We start from the raw sequence: 23,595 nt of genomic DNA, 5'->3' as shown, positions 1-23,595 counted from the left end.
AACTAGCATTAGTTTTAGTCCACCAGCTTTCACGTCAACGTGACTGTTGAAATGCCGTAAATGTCATAAATAGTTTCATGGATTAGATGTTGCAATTGTTTCTTTTCTTTTTTTTTTTAAACCATTAGTAGTTTTCAAGAAACTATAGCCTACTCAATAGTGCAAAAATATACATCTTAACATTTTTTCTTATTTAAACCTATACAGTAGATTTAGATTGTTTTGCATTTTTGCATTTTCATTTTTGTTTCAATATTTCCTGATTAATAGATAGGCCTACAGATGATGCCCAATAGGGGGTGCTATATGAGAAGAGTTTGCCCAAGTATTTCACTCGTGTCTATTGTGTTTTGGAAGTTTGTTCATGTAGTGGGACAGGTAGTAGGCCCTAACAGGGTGTGTGTGTGTGTGTGTGTGTGTGTGTGTGTGTGTGTGTGTTTGTGTGTGTGTGTTTTAATATAGGCTACAGAAGCATACAGTCCATTTGATCAATAGGTATGTGCCTGGACTCAATTTTATACACTAACCATTTTCTCACCCATTCATTTCTAATGGCCGGTCATTTTGGACCGGGAATACACATGGGTGTTCTAAAGTTAAATAAAACACCCACATTGTTATGAAAATGTGTTGACAAAGCCATGGAGCCTCATGGTAGTCAGAATAAGTTAACAATATTTTTGAGAGAAAATTTGTCAATCGGTCACATTTGACCTCGAACACAGGGTTACAGACCCTCTCCTTCATCTGTGCAAGACTTGACTTGTGTATTAAACAATTTCTATACACCTGAAAGGTGCCTCCCCTTAACCAGACACCAGTGCCATAGCTTGCCTATTTCTATCTCACTAGGCCTACTTTAATAAAAATTAGCATTCTAAACTTGAACGGTTTTTGAAAGTAAGGCAACGTTAAGAGAGCAAAAAAGTTACTTATTTCGAGGAGCCTTACCTGCAATTAATGCCTATGTAAATCATAAAATAAATAATTATACGGTTTTCAAAGATGTCAGTCAGGTGTTGTAGGCCTATGTATTTATTAATTTATTTAAACCTTATAGGTTTTATCCATGAAGATAACTGTTAAGTGGGCTTCAGTTAAGTGAATGTATCTAAAATGTAATGTAAGTTGCCATACTTTTTATAAAGTTGATAGATCGAGTTCTCTTTTTCTGTCTGTTGCACTTCTGAATGAACTGGGTGACATTACTGATGATACTGGAGTGTGCCAAAGTATGCTGTTCAGAATGAGATAGCTGTTCGTGAGAACGTCATCGGACTAAATAGACTAACTTGTATTCGTCTTGACATGTCAAGTTTGGGGAGCATGACAACTGCGGAAATATCTCCTTTCAGTTCAAAATGGCCTCGTCTGTGAGGAAGTGAGGAAAACAGCACTGAGTGTTAGTACCCTTCTCAATAGCCAACAGGAGTGGTGGAGAAATCTAACGCAGTCACGCCATCTAGGTCTTGGATTTTGTAAATCTTCAAGGTATGTGTCTAACTCAAACAGTATTTTAACACTAGCTGGTCTCTAAAGTTCTTAACGGGAGTCTAATCAGCCACAAGGCAGCTCTTGTAATCCTGACAGCTAGGGACCGACAGAGCGCGAAGCTGTGTAGTGAAAGCGAAAGATAGACGGTGTCTTGAAAAGCAAACCAGTAACGCTTTACGCACTGTTTTACGCGGAAATTCAGGAATATAGTACTGTCAGCGGACCAAAACTAGCCAAAATAATCTATTTTCTTTGTCACATATTTCACAGGTTATCACGAGTGCTTTTGTTAACTTCAGGAACAGTTTGACCAATGTTAGCCTAACTCACCTGTACTCATATAGGACAAAAACACAAGCAATCTATTGATATGTCAGTTGTATCACAGATATAGTTGTATCACAATATAATAACAACAATGTAACAATCAATGTTGAAGACTTTGACTTCAGTCTTGGGTTCGCTCTGGAAGATTGATTAAGTAAAATGTCAGACAGCGTGTATCCTATCAGTAACTAGGCTATATCATTTCCCGAACTTATAGTATAATTAAGTAAATGATTTCAAGATATAGTAAGGCTAGTTTAAAAACGTTTTAGGCAGTTATACCTTACACACATGGCTTTCTAGTTTCGGCAGTTCACCGGTAATGCATAGGCTATTACGTCATTGCCATCTGACGCATGAAGTGCGTGTCTGTGTATGTGTGTGTGTCTTTGTGTGTCTATTTCCTGATTTCCGATTTCCTTATTCTTTAGAATAACTGTTGTCATTTTACACGTAAGATGTGTAAGCCACTGGTATTTGCGCAAAGTCATGTAAAACTATTGTCCATTTGTGGTTCAGCTTTCTATCCAATATAATGAGGCAACGTTGTACAAGAGTCTGAGCTTTATCTGTGCCAGGGTTGACCATTCTTGATATTATCTTACATTATGTATGTGTGTGTGTGTGTGTGTGTGTGTGTGTGTGTGTGTGTGTGTGTGTAATTGTGTGTGTGTGTGTGTGTGTGTGTGTGTAATTGTGTGTGTATAATTGTATTTTAACCCAGCCTATTACAAACAATTAAAAACTGCGAAGATGGTCTGTTCAGACAGTATGTCTGGAATGTAAAAACAGAATAGGCTCAGGCGATTTCCATTGATTAGATTGTTCACCACAAAATCCCACAAGCCCTAAAATAACTTGTGAAATAGAGGTACTCCCCTTTGTGAGAAGGTATTCAACTATTTCCTTTTTATTTCTCAGTCAAGGAATTTCTTTAGGTTGATACTTTTGTGCTTTTGGGGCGTCCTTTTCAGTCCATCTGTTAAATTTACTCTTGTTTCATTAGCTGAAGGGGTTATATTATCTAGAGACAGGCTGTTTAGTATTATACTGTCAAGCCGAATGAGTCTTTCCTCCGTTGGCAACAGTCTGTACATGAGATGGTTAACAACTCACTCGTTCTTTTGTGATAACTAAGAGTTGATCTTACAGTGATGGAATGAGGTGGCACTGTACAGAAGACGCAGACTACCCGGGGGCATTCATGTGTCCTCTGGTGTGTGCTATTTCTCCAGAGACACACTGTAGTCATCCTGCCTGCATTCTGAAGTGAAATGAAATATGGGGTCATGTTTTCGCTTAAGATGCCAGTGGGCTGTTGTTGGTGCCCCCCTCCCTCCCCTCCCCTCCCCTCCCCTCCCCTCTGCCCTGGCCCGTCCTCATCTCAACAGTGTGCCCACTCAGCCTGCTGCTGTGCTGGCACCCCTGGCAGTGACAGGGCTCTGTTGTTGAGTGCCAGGCTGCCCACAGCTCCCGCCACTGCTGCTGCTGCTGCCGCTGCTGCCGCCGCTCTCTTTGCCCTCCCTGCTCTGACTCAGGGTCTGCGTGTGTCTCGCCTCTCCTCTTCTCGCCAGTCGCCACCCCGCCTCCCTCCCATCTCATCCAGTGATAAATCTCATTTGTGCCTCCACCCCCCCACCACTACCAGCAGCGGCAGTGGCAGCCCTGCAGCCCCGTCAGGCTGATTGGCTGAGGGGGGGAGTGGTTGGAGATGGGCAGTGTGTTTGGAGCGGAGCAGCTGCCTCTGTGCTGGAGGTGGGCAGTCTGTGATGATGGGTGACGGCGCGCGCTGTTCCCAGCATTCCTGGAACCTGGCCTTCATTAGGTAATGGTTCATGTATTAAACATGAACAGTAGGAGGACTGTTGTTTCTTTTTTTTCTATTTTAGGGAGAGAGGCCCTGGCTATTGTTGCAGCGTTGTCAATATTTCTCTAGTCTAGTCCTTGTGTATAGTGTCCTTTAGTCTATCAAGCATATACTGGTCACTAGAAGGACACATTTATGACTGAATTATCCTGTGGAAGTGGAAGGGCTGTGTAGAGCAGTACTGTTTGAAAGCAGAAGTATTGAATCCAATTCTTTGTTTCAAAGAGGACCTTGAAAGGCTATTTTAGTTTTACGTTTACGTTCATTATTAAAATGTGCTATTTGAAAGATGCAATGCTGTGGAGCAGAAGAAACGATACTTTTATTTCTGTCTTTACAATGGCTGTGGAGCATCCTATATGAATATAAGATACATACTGTACATTGTTTAGTTCCTCCCTTCAATGTCAGTCTTTGTGGTTGCAGTTGCAGATATTACAGTAGCCCTCAGCTGTTGAGTTTCATGTTAGGCATGTTGCTAAAAGAGGACTCCAACCATGTTTGCTGCTTATATCTCTGGACCCTCACTAAACCATGTTTTAAAGTGCAAGGGTGAAGGGTCTGAATGTCACAGGTCATTCATAGGAGAGAGGTACAGCAAGCATATCTGTCTCCAGAGCATCTTGCTCTTGCAGCATAGCAGAGAATCCCCACTTCCTCAACCCTATGGATTACTGAAATCTCAAGACATATTGTACTTATGGTACGTGGTACTTACACTACCGTTTAAAAGTTTGGGGTCACTTAGAAATCCATTCCACCCCATTATGACCAGAATACCAGCTGAGATCAGTTGTTGATTGATTGTTTTTAAATCAGGGCAGCAGTTTTCAGATTACATTATGCGCTTACATAATTGCAAAAGGGTTTCTCCAATGTTTTCCTTGTAGCCTTTTAAAATAATATCAGATTAATAAACAGAATGTGCCTTTGTAACATTGGATGAATTGTTGCTGATAATGGGCAATGTAGATATTGCATTAAAGATCAACCATTTCTTTCTACAACAGTCGAGAACCCTTTTGCAATTATGTATAGGGGTGCATCTATCCGATGTTAAGATCGGATATCGTCCAGATATTGACAAAATAGCTGGATCATTGAGCAGATCCATGGGTCGATCCATTTACTTCAATTTCTTGGACTGAGCCGTGGCGCGCACACAGTGCGCAACTAGCCATTTGCTGCCACTATTACTTTTGGTGTTTGTCATTAGGCTACATCATTGTCATTATCAATTTGTACGGTTTGCCAGACTTTATATTTCTGGTTTACTATTCATGATGTTATTAACCACGATTTGCCATAGATTAATTACAATCTTCATGCCTTTGTTGTTGCATTTTTACTTGGCAACACATTAAATGCGTGATGTTCAACACAAAATACTCAAACCAATTGCATTGTCATCTTCATCTGTGCATTGTCAACTCTGCATTGTCATTTTCATCTCATTATGGCTATAAACTGTGCCTGGTATCAAGAAATGCAAATGTACACACTGTAGGGCTGTAACGATTTACGATTCGAAACCGAAATCGGACATTCATATCCACGATACTGTGTCGCGGTGTGAAAAGGCAGAATCGCGACACACCCTTTCTAGTGTTTCACGCAGTGCTTTGCAGCTTATGCGGCCGCAAAGGCAACCCACAACTCCCGCTTTAGGCTACTTATCGGTAGCCTATGTTGTCCAAAAACAAATAAATAAATAAATAATAATTTCATACCTCTCCTTGCTTTCATTGTATGTGTGCAACTTTACCAAACAGTATAGAAGTAAAACCCCTCTCCTTGCCCCGCTCTCTCTCGCGCTCCCTCCCTCTCCCTCTCCCTCCCTCTCCTGCTCAATGAACACGCGCGACTTAAATAAAACATTCACAATCGTAAAAAGCAAGGACGCAGACGACTAGCTAAATTACTATTAAATCCGCTTAGCGGATGTGCATGCTGCACATATTTGTTTAAAACTCTTGCATTGAAGTTGACTGATCATCTCAATACCAACGTTTCCCAAAAGGGCCTGTCCCAAGGAGAAGTATTACACATGGGGAAACTGAACAGTCCAATCAGTAGACTATGATAGGCTAAGCTATATACTACTTTGTTTACAATATTTCCAGGCTTCAACCAGACAGCTGAATTAAAGAGGTAGAGTTGTAATAAAAAATAGTAGGCCTAGGCTATAGGCTAATCTGCATAAAGTGTGCTGTCATAAATATCAGTCATTCAGAAAAATATTTTTATATCAGGATATAAAATAATAGATATATTATATTGTAATCCTCTGGTGTTCCCAGGGAGGCTATTAAAATGTTATTTAATAAAATGTCTTGCCCCCCCCCCCCAAAAAAAAAAAAAAAAAAAACAGAAAAAAAAACAGAAAAATCTAGATTCATATCAAACCATGGGTCAAAAATCGTGATACAAACCGAATCGTGAGGTTGGTGTATGTTACAGCCCTAACACACTGACTGTTAAAAATGTTTTAACTAATAAACAAATGTATTAGTTAAAACTTACATTTCCTTATACCGTTTATTCACCACCATTCAAGTTGTTCAAACTCTGTGTAAACTTCCTAGGGTCTCGTGGGAAACCGGACTGCACCACTATGGGTAAATAGAGGGGTTTCACGGGTGATTAGTGGTGTGAACCATTTTGGCAGGGGTGATCTCAGCGGGACAAATTCAGACAGTGAGAGGGTCACGCAGGTTAGAATGACACACACACACACACACACACACACACACACATACACACACACACACACACACACGCACGCACACAAAAGGTGTCCTTAGGAATCTGAGTCTGCTTATTGGATTGAACTGTTTACGGCTTGGTCTGAGTCACTGTTGGTTTTCCAGGACTGTGTACATTGCATTGACACCTAAAGGACCGTGAGGTGTGTTTCACAGAATCTGGCAAAAAGTGTATAGGATGCGAACTGCAGCTTTCAGTCACTTCGTTACATTGTGTCTTAACATTTGAAACCTTATTTCCCATTTTTTGAATGTGGGAAGTATTGACTGTTGCAACTGATATATGCAGTCTAATTGACAGTTAGACCAAAGATCCTTGATTACTCTGCTTCAACTCCTCCCTGTTGAGGCAGACAAGACTAAATATGTGACTGTTCTCAGGTAGAAGAGTTTCATGCATTTCCCTCTGCAGGTAGCTCGCTCATTGCGCTGGGCTTGCTTCACACATATATGTACACGGTTGTTCAGAGAGCATCAGGCCTTGTTTGTGTGCTGCTGAGAGTCCAGCACAGAAAGCCGTTTACATCGCCACCACCCCCAGGTTTCCCACGTCGGACCTGCCCAGAGTCGACCACCCCTCACAGCCAGTCACAACCAAACAGGAGAGGCATTTTCCAGCAAAGCCTCCAAATGTCAGAGGTGACCAAGGCTTCCAGTGGAAACACTGAATGTTGGGGGTGGTGGTCTGGGACAGGACTAGCTGTGGAGGGCAATGAGTAGGCCATTACGAAAGGGTTGTTGGACTATGCGTGTGGGCTGGAAAAATCATTTTCACTTCACTTACGTATGTCGGTTTATTGTTTATGTTATGTTGCAACCATGACCATGGTCTTACGACATCAGTAATGTTTTGAGGACTAGTCTAGTCATTTACTTTTTTTATGCTGTATAGCTCAAACATGAGCTGGTGTTTGTCCTGTCAATAGCACTGCTCAGAATCTTGCTGCGTCCATTATCTTGTGGCTGTATGTTTACTCTGAAATGATATGGGGTTCATCTGCCAAAATGGCATGTTGAAAATAGTTTCTAATGTTACGGTCTGTTTTTGCTAATAGTGTTGGCGCATATCTTCCTGTGGCAGGTTAGGTTCGCCCAGAGTGCGTTGCACTATTTGTAGACGGCAACAGGAAGTTTTTGAGAAAAACAATAACTGGAGTTTTGCCATGGCCTCAGAACGCCATTCTGCCTGTTCTGTGTTGAAGGGAAAGTGAGCTAACCTTTGCCTCTCTGGCAGTTTGTTAAGTTTATGGTGTCAACACAGAAACATTGCCATCGGGTGTAATTATTCCTAAGGGCTTCCAAAGTTAAAAGTCTAGCATTTTCTTTGCAATAACTCAGCAGTTATCCTGAGAAAAAGAACAGATCGCATTCGTCACTCAGACAGGCCTGTAGTCTGGAGAAATGTATCCCTGTGGGAACTCTATTAGGCCTATCTCTGTACAAACATAACAACCAGACAAAGGCAGACTTGTCCACAACAGCAATTATTTGCATCACGTGGGCCATGGATGTGTCTTCTGTCCATTATGTCCATAATGTGTCCTGGAAAGTAGAAATTTCCATTCTGTCTGAAACAGTACAGTGTGTCAAACAACCAGCAGTATAACCCCAATATTTAATAATAATTATTATTAATATTCAATTAATAATTAAGTATTATTGTGTTATAACAACACTTACTTACTTACTTACTTACTTACTTACAAATAGTATCTGTTGCCTGGAAGTAATTCTGGACCATTTTCTTTATACTTTATATCAACTCAACTAATCTTGTAGGGCCAGATGTATTGTGTATTACGCTACATTGTGACAAGAATAACTGGAGAGTGTGAGTGGGAACAATTGAGTTTGTAACATTCAACAGGTCTGGAACATTTAATCTTACCCAATGTCTTGTGAAGGCGAAACTAACAAACTTAACATGGCCGACTCGACTAGAAAACAGCAAACATGATTGGTGCTTTTGTGAAGTTTGGGGGATGGTTCTAGAGGGAAAGCCAATGTTATTCCCATCAGTTCATGCAGCACTTGCCCCCTTACAGTGCCAAAGACACTTCTGACCCCCCCTCTATCCCAACCCTCTTGACGTTACTCTTAACTAAGTGTTCCTGTTTTCACATCATGCTATTCAGTGCACTCCTCTGCTGAGATGACTATCCTTGTCTTCGTGGCCAGAAGGCATTTTTCAGCATTGAGAGCAGCTGGCTGCGTCAGAACATTAGGAAACCTTATCAGTGCAAGATGCTGAACTGTTGTGCAATCACTGGAGCTCAGGATGTAGTTTTCCTGCGCTTCCCCACGTAGCCTTTTCCAGGAACCCGCACAGACTACCACCCTGTGGCTTTGGCCGTTTTTTCTGCGCTTGTCATCAGACGTGGGTGCTGATAGAGTAAGCCATCTGTCCGGAGCATCCAGACAACCAAATGAAAAGTCGTGTTATCATTGGTCTTCAGGGCTTTAGATGAATCCAGTGTAGATTGTTTGAGTTTTGGGAGCCAAGCTGTGACATCAGAGAGAGAGAGAGAGAGAGAGAGAGAGAGAGAGTTTCTGGAGAGTCACACACAGACACCAGCTGTAACGCAGCAGACCGCACATCTGCCTAGTGTCCGGTCATTCACGCGCGTGTGTGTGTGTGGTTGTGTGTGTGTGTGTGTGTGTGTGTGTGTGTGTGTGTGTGTGAGAGAGAGAGAGAGAGTAAATATAGAACCCATGATTTCACAGAAACATAGTATGTAGATTAATAGGATACTCAGTTCTCACACATTGTCTTAATTCTTTGTTGCAAGTCAATTTCCTACTGGAAGAGTGTAGAAATGTGCAGACTTGTCAATCTCCCTATATTTACTGTGTATGACTCACTACATACAGACCTCAAAGACATTTTCCATGCAGCTGGACAGTTCTCTGTGACATCTAGCATTCTGACACATAACCCAGGACCATGAATATGTGACCATATTCACTACAGAAAATCGGTATAGTCAACTTGCATAATTCTTCCTCTTTTTTGAGTATGCCCCATAGATCATAGGTCACAGTCACACACTCTCCATCTTGCAGAGTTTGACGGTTGTTGACGTTCTTGGAAAGACAAAGGCTGATAAATTGCAGTTGGTAGAAGCTCAACAAAGAGATATAACTGAACCACAAACATCCTCTCAACCTAATGTAGTAGTATGTTTGAACAATATGGCTATCACCAAGTGTATGTTGCATGAGTCCATACTTTCCTCTTAGCTCTGTCAAAGCGTTTAATGACGGTGGATAAGCGGCTGCTTGGGTGGGATTTAGACACAACTGTCAGGCCTCCTTGTGCTTCCCCTGTTTGATCCTCTCTCCTGCTGCTCCCCTGGTTTTCCATTCTGTCATGGTTTTCGTCACAACTCCCCAGTCCTTGCCTCTTCAATGAGAAGTTACAATGAGTGTGTGTGTGTGTGTGTGTGTGTGTGTGTGTGTGTGTGTGTGTGTGTGTGTGTGTGTGTGTGTGTGTTCAGATGTCCCATAAATACTGCACAACACTGTGAATGGCAGCAGTGTCTTTGGGTTCCATCAAGGCGCACCACTCCTTTCATAAATATTTCATAACCCAATTAAACTATTATGGTCTGCTGTGGCCAGGTGCGTGTCAGGGCATCGGGGGTAGCCAGTGTTGTCATTTGTTAGCTGTAATTAAGCTGTGTCAGAGGAAAAGGCTTAAGGCGATGAATTTAATGGCAGCTAATGTTGAATCAGTTTTTTCTGAGTTGTGTAGCCAACATCAGTGCATGTAAATGATATCTTCGCTCTACCCTTCCCATTTTAAAAGAGAGGGGTTCAAACAGATTCATACAGTCATTCATACAGATGATTATTCTGCTAACAGTGAAATGAGCAAATCTGCTGAAGGATTTTCCCAGTGTCGTTAGAGAAGACACCTCCGTAAAACAAAAAAGTCTGACTTTTTTAAACGAATGGAGTTAATAATGTGTTAAACACAATTATTTTTGTGCTATCAAAACAAACGTCCAAAAGATTGTGGTATTGCATAAACATTATGTTCTTCCACCATTAATAGACATTTGGTGGAAAGTAGAAAGCAGTTCTCATTAACAGTGTTTATGTTTGGAGAGCCCCCCCCCCCCCAGCCTCCTCCTCCTCTGCCTGGTGGTTTCCTCTGGCTCTGGGTGTGGGCCCATGTGGTTCTCCATGTGGTTCTCCCTGTGACCATCAGGCTGTGGCCTGTTGAGGAGGCCATTACGGGAGTCACACACTCCCCCAGATGACTCCCGCGTGCCTCTCTCTCCTCCGCGGGTGCCTCCTGCTGGCTCGTGACGCTCTTCTCCCCAGGTCCTTCCTGCAGAATCACACTCATCGCTTCCAGCTCACTGTTGCACAATTAGGCAGAATTGGTGTGTGTGCTGTGCATGTGTGCTTCATTTTTAATGATCATTTCCTTGAAATGTGAGTTCATATAGATCATGATCAATTCGTGAAATACAATTAAAAGACCCTCACAGGTAAAAATAAATTGTTATAGATTATGATAATAATTCACAGGAGATGATTCTATTCCCAGTGGCAAGAAGTCTGTAAATATTTATTACGTAAACACATAATGATATTTAATTACTGCAATTACGTACTGTTATTACTGGAATGGAGAGGGCATAATTAAGTTATTACACTGTGTATCACCTCCATTAAAAGTACCTTTTCATCAAGTACAGTTGAATGAATTAATATTTTGTACCTATAAAAGTCCAGAGGTGTTTTGTGGCTCTGTTGAAACACAAGCAGTCGGGACTGTCAGGCGACACACACACACACAAACACACCTCTGGCATCAGGCTGTGGCCGAGGTCACACCAGCTGACTTCGTGAACTAATCGCTGGCCACTTATGTTGGATTAGCGCATGAGGAGGAGGACCACCCAGAAGCAGGCCTGTTTGGGCCGGGCGGGATGAGTGTCAGGGTGGAGGCAGGGTGGAGCGCGTGGTCACCCACCACCAGCCACCCACCCACCCGCCGACAGCACCACCAGAATCCCGCGTGCAATGGAAGTCACAGTGGTGGAGTGAACACTGTCCAGTGGTTGCTGGGGTGAATGCTGTTTTTGCTCCTGGAATGGTCAGTTCAAATAGGACTTTCTAACCTTATGGACATTGCCGTAGATGTGATTGGTCACCCTACAAATAGCCCATATCCCACTTTCCCTTGTTTGTGAATGGGACAGTACAATAAACTGCTTCTTTTTGTCTCAGGAGTAGCCTGTTGTTGGTAGTAAAAGCATCACGGGTGTTGATTTAAGAGGGAAGCATGCTGGAAGAGTAGATAGGGTCATTGTGTGCTTTTGTGCTGAGTGAAGAAAAAAAGGAGCCACTATAATTGTAGCATGCTCTCTCTCTCTCTCTCTCTGCCGACTAGCTTTTTCCCCAACGTTTCCCAGTAATGATAATGACGCTTTACAGGAAGAGGATATTTGGGAGCCCAATAATGATCAGTATTGATTGTCTCCGTGGAGACAAGAAGGGCAGGCGAGGCGGGAGAGGGATGTGACGGACACCTCAGGTTGCTAGGAGGCTGCGCCGGCGGCTGCCGCGGTATCTGGGAAGCGCTTTGATTCCAGACTGATATGCAAGAGGAAAAAAAAAGAGAGAGAGAGAGAAAAAAGCCCAAGGGCAGAGGCCTGCTGGGAAGCTGGGGAGGGAGTCTGTGGAACGCCGTCTGCAGCCCAGCCACGCTAACCAGCATATCACTCAGATGAAGTCAGCCCAACCAGTCAAACTGATTTCCCACTATTTGCACAGCGTCCGTGCCTTTCGCGCTGTGCAACCTAAATGGATTCTGGGAATTTCTCTGGCCCGACCCAACGCACAGACAATTGTTGTGTAATTTCATTTAGAAGCAGCAGGAGCGATGATATGCATCTTGCTGACCTGGCTGGTCTGGTCTCTGGAGCAGCTGGCTGACCCTCCCCCCCTCCACTGTCCTCTCCTCCCCAGCGTGCTTAGGCCTGCCCATGGGGTCCTCACAAGGCCTCCATTCATGCCCCCCCCCCCCCTCACCACCACCATTCATGGGAGCTCCATTTTCGCTGCTGGGCTTTGCTAATGCCCACAGGAGCAGCCTCACGTCCCACCTCCAAGGAGCCAGGTTGCACAAAGGTTCGCTTATGAGACCCAATGCCTGAACCGCTTCACCCTCCACCACCTCCTGCCTTGTGGACTGACTCACAACCCTGCCTACCCCCCCCCCCCACCGCCCATCCATGTATATGGCTGCCAACATGTCTGCCGTTTGCCCAGCGCTGGCAGAGGCTGTGTGGTGGCCAGACGAGTGGAAAGGTTAACGGGGAGATGAGACATTAACGTGAGTGACGGCGATGATGTACGGCGCCACTGGCGGCTCGTGAGGCGTCCCCCTGCCCAGCGTACTCACTGGCGGTATGGTGTGAGGTGTAAGGGACAAGAGGGGGCACGGAGGCAGCCAGGGCATAGTTAACATTCAGCCACAGTGCCCTATATCTCCCTCACCACCAATCATTCTAGCTCCCAAACTCGCTCTTCCAAGTCTGAAGCACTGAGAATTTATGCATCACTGAGACTCTGTGAAGTGGCCTTTGCCCTAATTCCTTCCATGTTTAAGAAGGGACATCAAAACCACAGTTCTTAGTTAGGTAGTAAACATAGTGTAATTTCAGAATTAGCACACTGTGTTCCCAAATGTAGCCAAACATGCTCAGATAGCCTGATGTCTTTCAAGAACAGGGTGCATGCTAGTTAAATGGATAAGTGATTATTTAGCACAGATACATTATTGAGGGTTGGGCAAGCTTCTTTGAAAGCATAGCTTTACAAGCAAACATTTGATTCACATTGTTAGAAGTTGAATTACAGCAAAGCAGAACTAGTATAATACTTTAAAATATAATTAGAGAATGATCAAATTATGTGATATGAAATTGTAACATAATATAATTATAATGTTAACATGTTATAAAAATAAGTATATTGCAGAAAGTGACAACTTGATCATATTTGATACATTAAACCAAAAAAATGTTCAATAAATTAAATGTTCAACCTCATTTCATGTTGCGGCTAGAGGTGATGGTGACATGCACAGCATGGGATATGCATTGTCAGCAATAGTTTTGTCCATACTGTGATTATTTCTTGATGATTATTGAGATAAAGTGTTGAGACCATTTTTTATGGCTGGCTCTCCTATGTTGTGATATGATGATCATATAACATGATTCAACTGATAAGGATATGAGGCCAGCCACTTGAAATTCACTGAAATTTGATTGTTGTAAATTTCCTTGAAATTCCAGTGAATGTGTTGATATCATGTTTCATTGGGAGTGGTTCTAGAAACCCTCTGAGGTGCCATGGAAACAGAATGACTGGTCTACACTGAGCAATCCGCCCTCATATTTCTACATGTTGTGCTGCAATTGTTCTTCTATCTCCTTCTCTATCTTTAAACAATATTTGTGTATAAATGTTTCATAGTTTGTGTGAGTTTGTGTTTATGTTTTGTCTTTCTGTGTGTGTGCAGGTCATGGCGATCCTGTGGTACTAGTCTGTGCTCTGGGGTTGTGTTGTGTGGGCAGCGGTGATGATGAGTCAGTAGCTGACTGCCTGATGCCCTCCCTCTCCTCCCCGCCTCCGGCTATGGACACGGAGAACCACCTGCACCCAGAGGAACCGCAGCTGGACATGGGCATGTACGGCCTTACCACCCCGACCCTCGGGGTAAGTCGCCTCCCAGCCACTCACTCTCAGCACCAGGCACTTCATGCAGACCACTGCCCAATACTGCTGCAGGGCACAGAAGTGTAGTATGTAAAGATAGTTTGCACAGAAGAAGATCCAACAGCGGTTAGCATAAAAGTGTACACTTTGAAGCTTTCAATTTTTTCTAAGTATCACTTTTTTTTTACTATCTCTGATTTATTAAAGTGAATCTGCTGTGTCATCCACACCCCCTCTGTGACCATTTGCATGTGCAGAAAGAATGAAATACTTTTTATCCAATAAAGGCATATGTGAATACAGTATCTATAGATATACGTTTTACATAGAAGTTTTCTTATGAAATGAATATTCTTGTCTATCTGCACTATCCGTTTTCGTGCTGTTCAGACGTGTCCTTCACATCCCTCACACAATAACTCTTACTGCTCATAACAGCTGTTTAAAGCCTACACCTTCATTTTACTTCTTCACAGCACGGCACGCTAGAGAACATCTCTTGCAAGCACTATTTACCTAAGCACCATTTCTTGTAAATACTCATTTCAATGTACAGGGATTCAGGAAGTAATACTCCCATCTATAGTTACATATATTTTTTTCCATCTTGTCTGTAATTGTCATATGACTTGCCGTTAATGTGACAGTGGTTGGTTACACTTTCCGAGTTTGACTGTAAACGGACAATTCTTAACCACAAAGAGAAAAGAAGTAATGCTGCCTGCCTTTTTTCCCAAGCTGATAAGCGGACTGTTAGCTTTTGAGACTAACCATTTCAGTAACCACAGCCATCCTCTGTCATGGTACATAGGAGAGTGTGGCCATGTGCTGTGTGTGTGTGTGTGTGTGTGTGTGTGTGTGAGAGAGAGAGAGAGAGAGAGAGAGAGTGTGTGTGTGTGAGTGTGTGTGTTGTGTCAGTTTGTGTGTATGTGTGTGTGTGTGTGTGTGTGTATGTGTGTGTGTGTGTGTGTGTGTGTGTGTGCATGCACGCCACTGGGCTTATGAGTCACAAAATTGACGTGTGGTGGCAGGGCAGCGTAGCGATCACTGTGCGTTAACAGACTAGCCTTGCTATGGTATGATACCTCACAATGGCTCCAGCGGCTGACGCCAGAGGCTCTGTTTGAAAATGATATTAATATGTCTAATTTGTATCAGCTCAGGGGATTTCCTATGAGATCATATCCTTTTCTTAGGTACTGTGAATTTAATGAGGAAGACAAAATGACGAAATTAGACAAACATTGTGAAATATGATATGTTTAAAAATGTAATTAAAGAAATCTAAAATGTACAACTGAACAATTTCTAATTGACAAAAACGTTCAACTGAATAACTTTCAACAGCGTCAAATCACCTGTTAGAGGGTTTTTATTTAATGTCTTAATGTCAGTTGTGGTTGGTCTGTAAAAGTGGGAAAGTTTTTTGAGGAAGTTGTAAACTGAGTGGCTGGATGCCATTTTTATGACACATTATCTCCACCACTGATGCAGGGTTATTTAGGGCAGGGAATTTTTCTTTCATTACCATCTGTTATCTGCCTAGCTGATATTTAGTTAAACAGGCTATTGTGTATTTGCCATAGGCCTCAATTAACATGTTGGGTGATGCATTTAGTCTTATTTTTCCAGCCTTAAAGGTATAGTCCATGAGTTTGGATGACAATATTCTTACATGATTCAGGACGTGTCAGTAAGAAATAAACAAAGTGGCTTTAACTAAAGCACTCACAATGCGTAAAAACTATTTTAGAAGATTGATCTATTTTTTTCTAATGTACGCGCCGCTATCACGTCTGGTGTAGCCAGTTCCATTGATCATAGTGGAAGCTAATTGACCTGTCGCTAAGCGCCACCCTTAGAACGCTGATGAGCCAATGACAGTCCAGCCTCAACAGACTCAGACGTCAGCTCGAACAACTCTATAGCAAACAACAGGGAGGAGGCATAAAATGACAAATTAATAGTTATTTATGGAGTTTATTTCCTCAAAAAACCCTGACGGATAACCATGTTCAAATATTGTGCATGGGGGCCTGTAATACCGATAGCCGGTACCCCGAGAGGCTAGAAAACGGGGGTATATTTCATCAACAGTAGCCTATAGGACGTCTCTCGTGTTTGCAACAGCTCAACGTAATGTAGGCTACTAAGCCAACAACGTGGGCACAGGTTCCCTGTTAAATCCCAAGATGAAAATGCCCATTAACCAACTACTATAGCCTATTTTCACTACATTAATGTTAACGTGGCCTAACATATCTTAGTATCATTCTTCCACTAGCTAGTTAGCTAGCATTAACCTCAGTGGTTTTTGTACAGTGATCTATAGGCAGTACAATACCTTGAAGGGCTCAAATATCAACAGCCTTTTTACCAGAATTGCAAACTATACCTTTAATCTAATGTATGTCCTCCTCTCTGCTCTTTCCCAGGGCCAGTCATATTCCTATGGACTTCCGTGGGCGTACTCCCAGCAGGGCTCCGTGGACCTGCAACGGGCCATGCAGCCCTATAGCCAGTAAGAACCTGGTTCTCTCCTCCTCTTTTACATCTTCTCTCAATGGGCTTAGACAGCTCAAATACACACACACACACACACACACACACACACACACACACACATACACACAGCCTGTAGTGATTTAAATTTGGTAGCCCAGGAAGGGTGTTGAGGTCATTCTTTCAGTTCCTTATGTCACTCAGAAACTGACTCACGCCTCCCTCACAATTGGATTAATAGGATCAGATGCTGTATGAATGATGATGGGTCAGTTGTGACGTCAAAGTCCAGGGAGCTGGTCTTTGACATAAACAGGGCTGTTTATGGTTGTAAAATGCAGTTTCTTTGCAGTGATCCAGAGCTCATGAAAATATTGTCGGGACACACCATATCACTGATGTGCAGAAACAAAGCAAAGTCCTTAAAGTTGGTGATGTCTTTGTTCTGTTTTTGTGGGCTGGGCAGAAATCAGCTCCTACTGTACGTGCTGTAAGGTCTTTTCACAGGACGATCAGGTCAACATTTCAAGGACCTTGACTTTCAGTTGCTTATCAGATCGCTGACTTTCATGTGGCCCATCTCCCTCTCGACTGGACGGTTGAAATTGGGCGCTCGTGAGGTCGTGCGTGAACCGCACCGCCCCACCCTGTCCCACCCGACAGACACAGCCCCCATTGTTCTGCCATGCTCCGGAGCAACGCACACACGACCCTGAGCAGCAGTAGGAAACACTCGGTGTCATAACAGTACTAGGCTCTTGACGAGTGGGTGGGTTAATGCACTTCATGTGGTTAGCCCACTGCTGATGTCGGTTAGAACTGAACTAGTTCTCGTATTGCTGCTCAGAATTTGTAGTCCTCTGGGACCAGGTGTACGTAACAGACTGCATGAATGAAAATGCTCTGACGTTAGTCTTAGTGAATGCAAGGTGGTGACTCAAAATTCAAGGTATATTTAATCTGTCTGCACACACTTTTGTTCATTGGTGTGTGTGTGATATTTTGTTCTTTTGGGGTCAGGACTAAGTGATTCTAGTAATGCGACTGGAACATTCTGACAGCACACAGATTTGACAAATGATTGCTGTACTTTTCCCCTAGTTCAGGTATTAGCTTTGACTTCACAAGACTTACAGTATGTAGCTTACTGAAACCGTTAACGGTGAAAAAAGCAAATCTCCCTGACATGTTAAATTTGATCATATGCTCATCCTGTTTAGACTAGAAATGCATCTATCAACAGATTCCTTGAGTGGGAAAAAGCATTCAATGTCTCATTTTATTTCTGTCCAGGGCCAAACTGTATCATCAGCAAGATATAGCCTTATTTCATTCTTTATTATTTCCCAGTCTTGGCTCATGCTGTTGAGTTTGAAATACATTTTCTTAAAAGCAGCTGAGCAGTCATTCATTTTCAGATTGTCAGTTCTTAACATTTAATAGCACTCTCTGAAATGAAGAACTGTTTGTTACAGATATTAATGAAATGAATTGGATTGGGTCTGTTTTGACTTCAATGTGGTTTCTCAGACAAGGAATTAGACTCGCAACCGCAAGCTCCACTAGTGACAGGAATATGTCAGATTAGGGAACCGTTGCCTCTTGTTACACCAAGCAGATGGAACGTTCCGGGAAAGGGCTCGATATTCCAGGCCGAGGCACTTTTGTTTTATTGGAATGTCACCGGTGCTGCCTGCCAAAGCTGCTCCATTACTGTCACATCAAACAGACACAAACACACACACACACACACACACACACACACACACACACACACACACACACACACGCACACACACACACACACACACACACACACACACACACACACACACACACACTTTACCTGCAATAACACAAATATTGAAGCACAGACATGTGAAACATAGAAGTAAACACACACACACACACACATACACACACACACACACACACACACACACACACACACACAAACATACACACAGTATACATGACAATATGGTCCATCTTGTGATGTGACGCGCACAGTGCAATTTCCCTAATCTTCAGACAAAACCTAATGTTCAGCTGAATGTTTCCGTCTGGTTGATAGCTTCTTTACACATAGATATGAAGGCCTCAGATAAATGATGTTACATCACTGCTTCCTTACCAATCCTTCTTATACATAGCAAGCGGAAATAGACAAAAATCTCAAAAATAAAGTGAAAGTGGCTCATTCACTCATTCATATACTGTGAGTGCATTTATGCACAGTATATACACAGCATTTAGTTCTCTGTAATTACAGTTTTTCACAATTGCTAAAACACATTTTTTGAAACCTGCCACCCTAACCCTAACCCTTTTCTCAAAACTAAAAACAAAAATCACAAAACTGCATTCCCAAAACCTTTGCCAACTTCGCCTCAAAACAGTTGTACCTGTCTTCAGATCATCTCACGAAGCAGTCAAAATGAAAACACTACTGAGCAGTCATTAGACACTACATCAAAAAATGGAAACGCAGTGTTTAGGGCAGGGCATATAGCTCCAGGAGAAATGTTCACTGTTTATAAACAGAAAATGTATTTTGCATCTAAAAAAGAAAACAAAACAAAGCAAAAAGATTTTGTAACTTAGTGGATTCAACATTTACTTTATAAAAAATGTATAAAATAAAAAGGGTGGAAGGTTTAAAAAAAAGCAACTGTGAAAAACTTTTTTCTGGAAAAGACAGGCATTTTGGTTCTGTAAATGATAAGTACATTGCAGTGCCTCAGTTGCTGTCCATTGTTGATTAACCTGCACTGTTCAGCAACCTGTTACAGTAACACTCTGAACAAGCTTATATTGGTTGTGTCACATCATTTGAAACAAGTGTGAACAGAAAACAACATTGAGCTAATGGTAACTTGGGGACAAACAATAAGAAAAAAGAAACTTGGGGGCAAACAATAATAAAAAATAAAAGTTTTACAGTCGTCTTTTTGTAGGACATTGCGTTATACAGTCCGATTGATTTTCATTTCAAAGTATCTGCATTGGTTCTGGACATTTCAACTGAAATCAGATTGAAAGGGTCTATAATTATACAGTATATAGAGTATATCTATTCAAAGGTCTATACTAAGGCAATGATCAGATTGTGTTCAGTAAAGTAATGAGTGTTTGTACATTGAGGAATGAATGAGGGGAATTTTATGGATTGTGTTTGAAAAACTAAATCAAGTTACTTCCTGTTAGACCCAAGTACTTCCTGTTACGTCCTGTTTTGTGTGCCAGGTAGGAAATTGTGTGTGGATCTCTTTATATGGGCAAAGATGGCAGCTTTGGTTCTTTTTTGGTTCAGAGCAGGGCTCGACACAATGGTTGCCGGTTGCCCTTTTCTACTAAATTGTTACAAGTGACAAGACCTCATGCCTGGTTGCCAAGCTGGCAACCATTTAACCACTTTTAAAAGTTAATGTTGAGCCCTGGTTCAGAGAATGAAATTTAGTGTTTTAGCAATTGTGAAAAACTGTAAAACGGGTACAGTTGCATTCAGTTTTATTATTGACACTTCTGATAAATGTTATGAAAAGTTGGCAGTTCATAAATATATTATCTTATCTGTTGGCCTACATAATGTCTTTTGCATTCGGGTTTTCATGAAGTTGCTATTCAAAGAGAGTAATTTATGTCTTAGACCTGTAGACGAGTGCTAGATGTACTGATAGCTGGTGGGTGGGAGATAAACCTGATGTCTCTCTCAGAGCTGAGAGACGACTCATGATGAAGTAAAAACAGAAACCCCACCATTAAGAAACAACAATAATGACAAGGTGGCATTTTTCATTGCAGGTTTGGTTACTTTAACTATAAGTATCAAAAAAGAAAGTTAAATAGTCATTTTGTAACTGAACCACTGAACCTAACCAGCTTCAATTTTACTTTTGATTTCATTTATTATCACCAGACTGACTCAGTGAGAAACCGAAAGAGTTCCACACAGTTGCCCACATGTTTAAAACGAGGATAATTGCAACATTAATGTTTATCTGTCAAACATGCGGGGCCTCAGGAAGCCCATATTTGGACAAGTCTGTGGAATCAGAGACCTGACTTCCCAGGTAGTGTGAGGGAGAAGAAGTGAAAGCAGGAACAGCAGTGAAGGCTTGAACTGGTAGAGCTGCTGTCTCGATGCCTTATGACTCCTGTTGTGTTCTGTCATATGACCAGGCACACACCACTCACATCTCTCACACAATCGTTCAGTCTTAGGTGGCGTGATGAACGTTGGGGAAGGAAAGACTGCCAGTCATATTTGGGAACATTTCCTGCTGTTTTCCTCTGTGTGTCGTAGTGCTGTTTCTTATGGAGATATTAGTGACTTAAATGTATTACTGAAGGATAGAGTTCCCTTAACAATGTAAGTACATTTTTAAAATTCAATGTAGTTTTATTTGTATACAGCCTACCAAAACTTAACCTAAAACTTTCTCAGGGTAGGTAGTCAGAGTGTTGCAGTGTTTTTCCCCTCGTCTACTTAAGGAAATGGTGGTGGTAGTTGTTATCTTGCTTACCTGTCATTCATACTTTCCAAGAAATCCAATACATTATCTTTCTAAAATGATTGTTGGATCGTGGTCACCAAATTCCCACATTATTAATATGATAGTAATAGTCTTCTGTAGGTGAGTATAGACCCTTGCTGCTCTGTTAACAGGCTTCTGTGTTTGTGTTGTGTATCTCCAGGCCATACCACTTGAATAGCACATCCATGGAAATGTTGGGTGTTTCCACATTCCCTGACATGGACTTCCCTAACATCACGCTTCAGCCCAGTGAAGACTTCTCTCAAGTAAGGCAGTAGGGTTACGCGTGTCACAAAGAAGGAAGGATCTGGTCTTCACTCTGCTTCTGCTTTCATATCTCTCTCTCTTTTTCTCTTTCTCTCTCACTCTCTCTCTCACACACATACACACACACACACACACACACACACACACACACACACACACACACACAACACACACACACACACACACACACAACACACAAACACACACACACACACACACACACACACACACACACACACACACACAAACACAAACACACACATACAGTACACATACACATACACATACACATACACACGCATACAGAAGACAGACACTCACACACATAACCTCTCCATCTCACAGTCAATAATATCTCTTTTGCTGTTCTCTCGTGCTATTGTCATCTTGTCCTCTGCCCTTTCAACAGCCTGGGTAATTAATGTCTTAGTGTCTAGACACAGCCAAAGAGGCTGCTCTTCCACCTGTGAGGGCTTGTTGTTAATACACCTCTGTAATTGCACTGAATAGGATTTACTCTCCACCGTGGCTTCTGTTATGTCAAGGCCAACATCGGTATATATTTGTGTGTATGTGCGTGTGCATGTGTGTGTGAGTGTATGTGTGTGTGTGAGTGTGTGTGTGTGTGAGTGTGTGTGTGTGTGTGTGTGTGTGTGTGTGTGTGTGTGCATGTGTGGGAGTGAGTGTGTGTGCGTGTGTGTGCGTGTTTTGGGAGGATTTGAGCTGACGCAGCAGCCGGTGGGAGGAGAACCTCTTCAAAGCGAAACTCTTGTTATGGTGCGTGACCTCACAGCAGTCAGCACTGGCACAGAAATTCCAGGGAGAGAGCGAGCCTTGGTGTTTGGGTTATTTTTAAACGCCACTGGCCACGCTGCATTAGGCATTAGCATTTTTCACTGCTTGATGTTGTATGGCTGCACCTCCATCCTAAGGAAGGAATGCTAGTCAGTGGGAAGATTGACTGTTTGCGGTTGACTGGTATCTGCACCACACTCATCAGACAGGGTTACAGGCCGGTGACTCACACATTTGCATTTAAGGACTTAAAAATTCAAATGCTTCATTGGGCTTTTTGTCTCATATTACAAAACAGCCTTTCATCAAAAGCAGTATTTACTGTAACAGTGATGCTGTGTGCTTTTGACATCTACGTGTTACTGTGTATGTTAGCACAGGGGCAGGATCGGAGTGCCGTGCAGCTCCCTGGCACTAGGGGGCAGGCTAGGCTGGGCAGCGGGCAGTGGCGGTGCCAGCAGGACTGGGCGAACGCCAGAGCTGGACGGGCTCCATTTCTCTAGTCTCCCCGTGGAGCGCCCCAGGCTCACGGGCACACACGCCAAGAACGACTCACTCTGCCTAACCCCGGGGTGATGTAACACCCGTGGAATGTGTTTTGGGGGGGGGGGGGGGGTGGTATTCTCCCATCAGGAGCTCCAGTCAGTCCTTTGTGCTTTGTTGCCTCTCTGCGTTGCTCGGAAATGCAAAGTTGATATTGTTGATGTCTCACCTTCGGTCTCGTGGCGACAGGCTCTGTATCTGTGTTGCCTTTGTCTAATAATGGGGTGGCACAATGTCAGTCATGGATCACCACTGAGGGGATTTAAAAACGTGTGTGTGTGTGTGTGTGTGTGTGTGTGTGTGTGTGTGTGTGTGTGTGTGTGTGTGTGTAAACTAAAGCCCATGGCCCATGGCCTGTGTGTGTGTGTCTGTGTGTGCGCGCGTGTCTGTGTGTGTGTGTGTGTGTGTAAACTGGCCTGTGTGTGTGTGTGTGTGTGTGTGTGTGTGTGTGTGTGTGTGTGTGTGTGTGTGTGTGTGTGTGTGTGTGTGTGTGTGCGCGCGTGTGTGCATGTGTGTGTGTGTGTGTGTGTGTGTGTGTGTGTGTGTGTGTGTGTGTGTGTGTGCGTGTGTGTAAACTAAAGCCCATGGCCTTCTCACCTGTCTGAGAGATCACATGGGCTGTTTACTGAAAGTGCAGTTTATGTTTCCTGTGGCATGCAGAGGAAGCCATAAACACATGTGCAGGCATCCGTGTGCGTGCATACTTGTGTTCATGTGTAAATATGTCTGCATGTGTGTGTGTATCTATTTGCAA

At 42.8% G+C, this 23,595-nt stretch overlaps 1 protein-coding gene across 3 annotated transcripts in view; it reads left to right on the top strand.

Annotated features, from left to right (window-relative positions):
• The first annotated feature begins 1,358 nt into the window (after positions 1–1,358).
• sbno2b (strawberry notch homolog 2b) overlaps positions 1,359–23,595 on the top strand; it is a 74,783-nt gene continuing 52,546 nt past the window's right edge. For 2 of the 3 annotated variants that reach the window (XM_076278758.1, XM_076278757.1), the window contains exons 1-4: positions 1,359–1,491; positions 14,000–14,196; positions 16,632–16,717; positions 21,397–21,502. In XM_076278758.1, the coding sequence (XP_076134873.1) occupies positions 14,086–14,196; positions 16,632–16,717; positions 21,397–21,502 (303 nt within the window). In that variant the 5' untranslated portion in view covers positions 1,359–1,491; positions 14,000–14,085. Of the gene's footprint in view, positions 1,492–13,999; positions 14,197–16,631; positions 16,718–20,745; positions 21,071–21,396; positions 21,503–23,595 lie in introns of those variants that run through there. The other variant, XM_076278759.1, reaches the window with a different exon arrangement.

Source organism: Alosa pseudoharengus, unplaced genomic scaffold, assembly GCF_046254945.1.
Source record: "Alosa pseudoharengus isolate Yale_2024_CS ecotype anadromous, Long Island Sound unplaced genomic scaffold, YU_APseudo_1.1 YU_APseudo_1.1_scf_11, whole genome shotgun sequence".
Taxonomy (NCBI): domain Eukaryota; kingdom Metazoa; phylum Chordata; class Actinopteri; order Clupeiformes; family Clupeidae; genus Alosa; species Alosa pseudoharengus.
The sequence above is the reverse complement of the archived record's forward strand: the minus strand, read 5'-3'. Positions and strand labels throughout refer to the sequence as shown.